Here is an 8257-nt window from a genome sequence, read left to right as displayed (position 1 = left end):
CCCAAAATTGGAGAAGCTACAGAATTGAGACAACATGAAATATGGTGCTATAAGTTGATCATCTGATACATTCATACTGATACATTTGGGTTCATGTTTTTATAATATTGGCTGTAATGCTTTTTTAAGCTCCGTTTGTGAGGTGCGGTTGGATTTTGGAAAGGCTCCAAGGACTCTGTGTCAAAAGGGTTGCCCAGTATGCCCATCAAACCTTGCTTTTTACTGGAGATAGACCTACAGACCATCTTACCAAGGCCACATCATGCAATTTCCAGAATTCAGCAAAACAGCAATTGTGTTTCCCAGCTGTGAACACAAACCTCACACAATAAATTATGGTAGGTCTGCTTGCTCCGTTAAATTGGATGCATAATATTCAAGAGCGTTTTCACTTCGGGCCAATAAATCACTTTCATAAACTCAAACACTGTGTTTGTGACCTGTCCCATCATCCACCTTATAACAGAAGTGCGCGTGTCGACCCCGAGACGTGTTTCTCGCTTAATAAAAGAGGTGATGAACATCTGCGCCCTGTTCGATCACCTGCAGTACAGCCCAGCCAGTCGCGCCGCGACGCGCGCTCCCGCGTATTGACAGCCCACTCGAGTGGAGGCGCGAGACGAGTCACTCTCTCTCTCTGTCTCTCCAGAATTCAGAGGCTTTGCAAAGTGTCCAGTTCAGCGTGGTGGAAATCATGTCTTTACAAACTGTAGGAAGAGGCACTGCCCGTAAACGATAGAAAAAGGCGCCCGAGTGGGACACAATTCACTTTTGTAATTCACTCCATCATTTTATTCAAATGCGAGTATGAAGCAAGCGAGAATGCGCGTGGTACTCCGGATCCTTTGTGCTTTGACGTTCCTCGTCTCGTGCGCCTGGGGCGCGAGAGTTGTGAGTGGTAAGTTTGAATATATTTGGTGGAAAAATGGATTCATTATTATCAGGCACAACAAATTTTAGATATGTTTTCTTTTTCAGTTTTAGAGTGATAATAAATGAGTCCAAATGTTTCTTTCTGTGTTTTGTTTTTGTGATAAATTAAATTCGCAAAAGTAGTTTTTATAGCCTAAGGGTTTTTTCTCGTGCTATTAAACTTCTAAAGATTATCTTTAGGTCATTTGTTACGCAGTAGTTTAACAAAAAGTGTTAATTTATTAAGATAAGTAAAATTGTATTTATTCTGCCTGTGAAAGTCTTTTGACATTTTCTTATTTCTGTTCTTGTAAGCCTACATAAATTCTGTTTTCTGTGCTCCCTATTCATAAATAGATAAGATGCAATCCTGTGGTTTTATGGGCGTGTGAAATCCATCACTAATTCTTCATGGGTATTTTTTGGAGAAAAATAATTTGGGTCATGAATTTTGACCGATTTTTTTAACTGTTGTCTTAAGATTCTTTGTTTTGAACAAATTTGAGCTTTCGTGAAATGTTGTGCAATCACACATTAAATTACTTAAAAACAGGGAGATGTAATCGTATGATAGTTTGAAAATACTATGAGAGAGAAAGAGATCAACAGAGAGCTTAAAGATGTGTGCACCTGAACTAAAATGATGTGCCAAGGGAAAATTGAAATACAGTAAGCAGTTCTATGTGAGGTGATTTGGGTTTATTGAAGGTGACAAGGATATAGCACTTTTGGAAAGCATGCTTGAAGGAGTAAAACTGTGTCACAAAGACAGGAATTGAGGATGAAAGCTACGGAAGTTGGTTGGGAAAATGCTGAGTCCAGTTTTCCCCCAGTTAATCTGGCCCATTACTGAGCTTAAATTGATGATATAGCAGATCTGGACCAAGCAATTATTTAAAGTACCTCCCGGGCAGGAAGCTAATGTTATTATTAGACTTTTAACAGTTTGTGTATTAATCACTGTTACAATTCTCCCCCTTGGACCCACAAGTGTATCTTAAGTTTATATGATGAGGATGAAGATACTTCTTTATGATTTCTTTCATATTTTCATTCTTTGCTTTAGTTTCCTCTCACCATGCAAACTTGTATTTGATCATTTTATAATTTTAACTGACCAAAAAACTGTGAACATTGTGTGAGCTCTTAAATTGTTTAAGTCACTGTAAGATTATGAGCGTCCGATTCTTAAAAATATTATAAAAAGTGCTCTGCTGACTACTAGATACAGTAACCCTGTTGATTTATAGATTCAAACCTACATGTGGCATATCAATTCATCCACAATGCATACAGGGAATAAAAAATACAATTTTAACCAAGCTCAATTTATAGTTGTTCAATATGGAAGTGCAATTATATGTACAGTATACAATATTTGTACAATATTTGAGTGATGATAAATGAGTCCAAATGTTTCTTTCAGTGTTTTGTTTTAGTGATCAATTCAATTCGCAAAGGTAGTTTTTGTAGCCTGAGGGTTTTTTCTCGTGCTGTTAAACTTCTAAAGATTATCTTTAGGTCATTTGTTATGCAGTAGTTTAACAAAAAGTATGAATTTATTAAGATAAGTAAAATTGTATTTATTCTGCCTTTGAAAGTCTTTTGACATTCCCTAAACTAATATAGTTTAGGGAATGTCAGTTAAACTGACAGTATAGTCGTGAAAAACAACCCAATATGTTTTTGTCTGTTCAGGTCAGACCGTGTGTCAGGGCAGTCCTGAGCACCCATGCTATAAGATTGCTTACTTCAGAGACGTGTCGAGCCGTGTGGCGTTCTGGGAGGCTCTGGAGGCGTGCAAGATGGACGGCGGTTCGTTGCTGAGCATCGAGAATTCAGCAGAGCAGAAGCACATCGAACATCTCCTGAAAGAACTGAGCGTTTCATCCTCCAGCGGTGCTGTCAGTGGATCTGGCATCACAGACGGAGACTTCTGGATCGGCTTGACACGTGTGGAGAACGAGAGCGCGCAGGAGCCCGGCAGTTTCGCTTCGTGTCCTAACCTGTACAGGTGGACAGATGGATGTGTCTCACAGTTTAGGTATAAGAAGAGACAGAATTTCGTAGCTTGTTGTTTTATGTTTCACGAGCAGTTTTACTTTACTTTTGAAATAATATGAATATTGAATATATATTATGATATGTTTGATTTTTGTGTGATTTAACCTACAGCATTCTGTTTGTTCTATAGAAATTGGTACGCTGATGAACCATCCTGTGGAGGAGAAGCTTGCGTGGTGATGTATCATCAGCCCACAGCTCTGGCCGGGCCTGGTGGGCCATACCTTTACCAGTGGAATGATGACCGGTGCAATATGAAGCATAATTTCATCTGCAAATATGAACCAAGTACTGGGTGATTCCCACATTCATTTCTGAAAAGAATGGCTTAGATCATTATACATTTTTAGGCTGGTTTAAGGGATAGTATCTGTTATCACTTATTCACCCTCTTGTTATTTTAAATCTGTATGACTTTCTTTATTCTGCAGAACACAAAAGAAGATATTTTGAAGAATGTTGGTAACCGAACAATGATGGTACCCACTGATTTTGTGTCCATACAATAGAAGCGAATGGGTACCACCGTTGTTCGATTACCAACGTTCTTCAAAATATCTTCATTTGTGTTCTGCAGAATAAAGAAAGTCATACAGGTTGACAAAATGTTGAGTAAATGATGACAGATGTTCCATTTTTGTGTGAACTATCCCTTTAAAGTTGTTAGAATTTTTTTAGTCCTTAGCACCTTTTCCAATATGCATTGTTGCAAAGTTCAGAAAACATACAAGTAAAGGAAAATGAGGAAAAAATAAGTTTTTAAAATAAAGTTGCAAATGCATAATGCTAAACTAAACTAGCTGGCTTGTATTCTGTGGAATACAAAAGAAGATATTTTGAGAAATGTCACAGTGGTTTTGTGTACATACAATGGAGGTCAATGGGGGCCGATGTTGTTTGCTTACCAACATCCTTCAAACAACATCCTTCATCCAATCTTCTTTCGTGTTCTGCAAAAGAAAGAAAGTCATACAGGTTTAAAATGACATAAGGGTGAGTGAAATGTTAAGGCTTTATGAAAACTAGTAGTAACAGGAATAGTGGTCTTGTTTAAACACGCCGTTTTCATATACTTAAGTGGATCAACTTAGAACTTAACAATGTTTGTTGTTGTGAGCAGAGAGCTATCTGGTTAAAGAGCAGGGAGACAGACCTGCAGGACGTGATTCTGGTAAGTGGCCAGGTGTCAGATCCATCATCATTTGTCTGAACTACTGACTTAAGACTGACGTAACGTCGACACATCACCAGACACCCTATTCAATATGCCCTCCAGATCTTTCCACTGAAGACCAGGAGGAGAGAAGAACGCCTCCCGCCAATCACGACGACGAAAACCCCCAATTTATAACGCCGGGACCCTCAAGTAACCTTTCCTTTAAAACTTACCTACACTACATCAATAGCAAAACATACTACTGAAAAAGATAACTTTGATGTTTCTTTCAAGGTATGCTGCTAATCTATGTGATCATTCCCACCATTCCTCTTCTGTTGCTGATCCTGGTGGCTTCAGGCACTTGCTGTTTTCAGATGTTGAGCAAGAGGTGAGCCATTAAGACCACATCACTGTTAAAGCTGACAGACTGATGCTAATGCGCTGTCCTATCACGCACAACATCATCCCTAGTGAAGATCTGACACGGTTTTGCTCTCGCTAACCTTAAGACTTCGCTATGATGAATTATATTCAGCTGTTTGTAACTGTGCCTTACAAAGCAGTTTAGTCCGTATTAGTCACCATCAACGCATTTTTATAGTGTGCTTTTGGCATATCTGTGAGTGAGGGGAGGGGAGGGGTCTGGGGTTGACTGCCGCAATACGTCACACTGCATTGAAGATAAAAATCAAGTTCAGCTTCTCGTACCATCAATGTCCAGATGGGCAGGGAACAGGCCAACAGAACTGCTGAAGCAAGCCTTTCCTATCCTCCGCTTCCACACCAGCACCTCAAAAGAGAGGAGACACAGTTCATCTCCCTTTAGCCTTCTTGGCATAATATTACATAGGGCTTTATTTCTTTAATTTATTATGTTTATGTGGCACTCCCTCCCACAGAGTGATGTCTTTTTAACATATGTTCGATCGCCGAGGCAGACTGAAGATTCACAGACAATGCATTTAATCGCTGGCAATGACTGAGTGTGCAGTATTCAGTAAAAGGCTTGCTGGAGTGGGTTCAAATCTTTTGGATAAACGTCTTAACTACTTAACAGATGATGCTTGTCGGTTTTACGATGTTTGCCACTTCTTCTTGTGATTAAATACGATCTCAGAGAATGCATAGCCTATAATAACTGCTGCTTCTATTTTCGTCTGTTCATTGAGTTTAATCTGTAAATGTCTAGTACATTACGTTTTGTGCTATAAAGTTCTCCAATAGCACATAAAGAAAGAAATTATAGCAGTAGGGGGGCCATTGCTTTTGAAAATATGTCTTTTTACTTTCTTTACTAATACAGTAAAGAATTGCATAATATTATTTTTTCACCATGGTCGCATTTATCAACAACCTGAATGAACTCGTTGATAAAGAGAGCTCGTCTGATATTCAGATTTGTTTATACAGCACACCACGGACCAAAACAAGCATCGACCAATCAACTCTCTGGATCTCCAAGACGCCAAAGGCAGATAGCGGCATGGAGGTTTAAGGAACCACGTGTCACCTCCATCATCCAAGCAGCTTGGTTTCTGGCATTTTTCACCACGTTACTCAGTAAGAGTGTTGTCTGATTGTCAGTTGTGTGTAAATCATAAGGCAAACTAAAACGTGCGGCAATGCCTGCTTAGTCACACATACAGTATTTCACTTTGCTGTACACGTTCGAGATGCTTGCCATTTTATTTCAGTGTACTCTGATGGTCTTTTTCTGCATTTCATGTTCCTGTCTGACCCGAGGGTGCTGAGGGGAGGGGGAATGCTAATTGGACACAAACACAGCGAGCAATTAAATGACTGTAATTAAAACAAGTGCAAGTGGGAAACACATAAAGAGGAATTAAGAGTTCCCACTGACAGCGAATAGGGTCACACAACTGAAGTCGGTGACACAGAAATGAATCACTAAAAAGCATCAATAACAGAAAATATCATACAGTATTAATACTTCAAAAGACTTCAGATGATTCAGTATGATTTTTCCTCATATAATGCATTCGCAATGATGCCACAATATCACATGCAGTTACATACAACTGCTCATAATAGCGTTAATCACATTAAAACGTGAAATTACAGAAATGACTGGAAGGATCGACTTGTACAGCATCTGTTCTGTAGCTTAAGCTGTTAAAAGAAACTTGAGGGATATAATCAAAAATGTACACACTTTTGTATGATTCAATTGCGAATCTTTTTTTAGCCGCCACTGTTATGCAGTTTTGTTTCGCATGTTAATATTTTATCATCTCAACATTTTACAATATTGCACATAGTGAATAAATAAGCAGGTTCTTGTGCTGTCAGCTTTAAATAGCTGGTTATGGTAATAGCATTAATGGTTTGCTTTAAAGTGATATTGTATCTGAAGTAACTCAGATGACTGGTTGCACAGTCTTCACTTTCTGAGTGTGGGTCTCTTGTGTGTTTGGATTTGAAACGTTCTATTAATACTTTTGTATATTTTTCGAGACCGGTGAATTGTGTACATGGATAACAAAATATATAAATGCGAAGACGTTTTAGTATGTTTGTTTTACTTGCATTGTGTAAACAGAAAAGCTCCATTGTTTTGAGTGACTAGAGAGATAGAGGGAATTAATTTCAAATGTAATATTTAGTTTTGCGATTTATCTCAGAATAAATGGTTTATGTGATCTTACTGATATGCCGCTTTTAATGTAAATACTGTAACAGAAAATTAAAGCATCAAGGCATACGAATAATTCACATCCTTATCTCTATTTTGCAGAAATAATACATTTGCTTACTCTGAGCAGTATCAAAGCTAAATCTACAATAATATCAAAGCGTTTGTTTTTATGTTTATGAGAAACACCTTAAGCATAATGGCTATACATTTCAATAGAGATAAAGATCTAAATGCTTTCAGGGGATCCAGCTGGTTGACAGAGTTATACTGTATGAACTGGACCATATTAACACCGAAAAGATGTGGTACCTCGTATGCGATTTACCCTGGCCTACAATTAGTGACAGCGTAGACTTTAAAGCACACTGCTAATTACAGAGCCAATTAAACGAATCAGTCCTCCGCTCCGACAGGAGAACCCACGTCACACACTCAGGATCTGGTAATTATAGATATGACTGTAATCACTAGTCTGCAGGCACAGGGTGGAATTAAAGAAACAAACCCATTTCCATCTGGAGGAGGGTGATTTTAGCTTATTAGCGATACACAACACAAGCATCTCATCCGACTAGATCCAAACACAAATTTGTATTTCTCTATTAAAACTGAAGTACAGTTTAATAATGATGAAAACCGACTGAGGTGAACGCTGTAAATCTTGACTGCGCTGTAAATGTCAAAGCCATCAAATGCTAATCAATGGGGTTATGGTAATGATAATCAGTGTAATTGCGTTCAGGTGGGGTTGTGAATATTTGTGATGGCGGATGGATATCATTGATTAAACTGATGTCTTTGGCTGCCAGTGCAACACGTGAGGCAGAGAATTAAATCCTATATTTAACCATCAACAAAACATTCCCTGGGATTCAAACCCATGACCTACACTTTAAAGCAGGGGCGGACTGGCCATCTTGCGTTCCGGGCGTTTTCTCGGTGGGCCGCTATCGTTTGGGGCCGGAACGGACACTTTGGTCGCTCAGACGGACGTATAAATGTGAATGCACGCAACGCGAATGCAAAAGACACGTATGCATTTCAAAGCTCCACTCCATACTTTTAAGCTGCGATATACTGTAAGGTCAAAGAAGCTTTTGTGACACCTCTGTATTAATCGCTCGACCTGATTTTGCCAAGTGGTTGATGTCCTCAGGACAACATATTTATAAATAAAACCTAAACCCACACCAAAGCCCAACCCTAACCATAACTTACCCCTAAAATCAGAGGGAAATGATAAGTGAAAAACAATGGTCTAGAAGCACCTAATCCTGGTTGGAAGATTAAATTTAAAATAAACTGCAAACTTATTTCTGAAATCTGATTGGTTGATTTAAATGTTGTCCCAGGGTCAACATGATGTTGCCTTAAGGATATCAACCACTTGGCAAAAACAGGAGAGCCGTATTAATATCAGTGCAACAGTCCTTATAACTTGTGAATTTATCTTTATGGATAATGTA

At 38.7% G+C, this 8257-nt stretch overlaps 1 protein-coding gene across 1 annotated transcript; it reads left to right on the top strand.

The window, feature by feature from the left end:
- The first annotated feature begins 578 nt into the window (after positions 1-578).
- Positions 579-8254, top strand: chodl (chondrolectin). Its single transcript, XM_057322704.1, has 7 exons — positions 579-898; positions 2611-2956; positions 3107-3264; positions 4097-4147; positions 4253-4342; positions 4427-4523; positions 5546-8254. Exons 1-7 carry the CDS (start codon positions 808-810, stop codon positions 5628-5630), a joined length of 918 nt encoding a protein of 305 aa, XP_057178687.1. The 5' UTR covers positions 579-807; the 3' UTR covers positions 5631-8254.
- Positions 8255-8257: the final 3 nt, after the last annotated feature.

This window comes from Triplophysa rosa, linkage group LG23 (genome assembly GCF_024868665.1).
Source record: "Triplophysa rosa linkage group LG23, Trosa_1v2, whole genome shotgun sequence".
NCBI lineage: Eukaryota > Metazoa > Chordata > Actinopteri > Cypriniformes > Nemacheilidae > Triplophysa > Triplophysa rosa.
This window is presented reverse-complemented; position numbering and strand designations above follow the sequence as displayed.

Coding starts and splice junctions, on each gene's coding strand:
- chodl (XM_057322704.1), top strand. CDS start 808: ATGAAGCAAGCGAGAATGCGCGTGGTACTCCGGATCCTTTGTGCTTTG. Junction 899..2,610: donor GGGCGCGAGAGTTGTGAGTG/GTAAGTTTGAAT, acceptor TTGTCTGTTCAG/GTCAGACCGTGTGTCAGGGC. Junction 4,343..4,426: donor TATAACGCCGGGACCCTCAA/GTAACCTTTCCT, acceptor GTTTCTTTCAAG/GTATGCTGCTAATCTATGTG.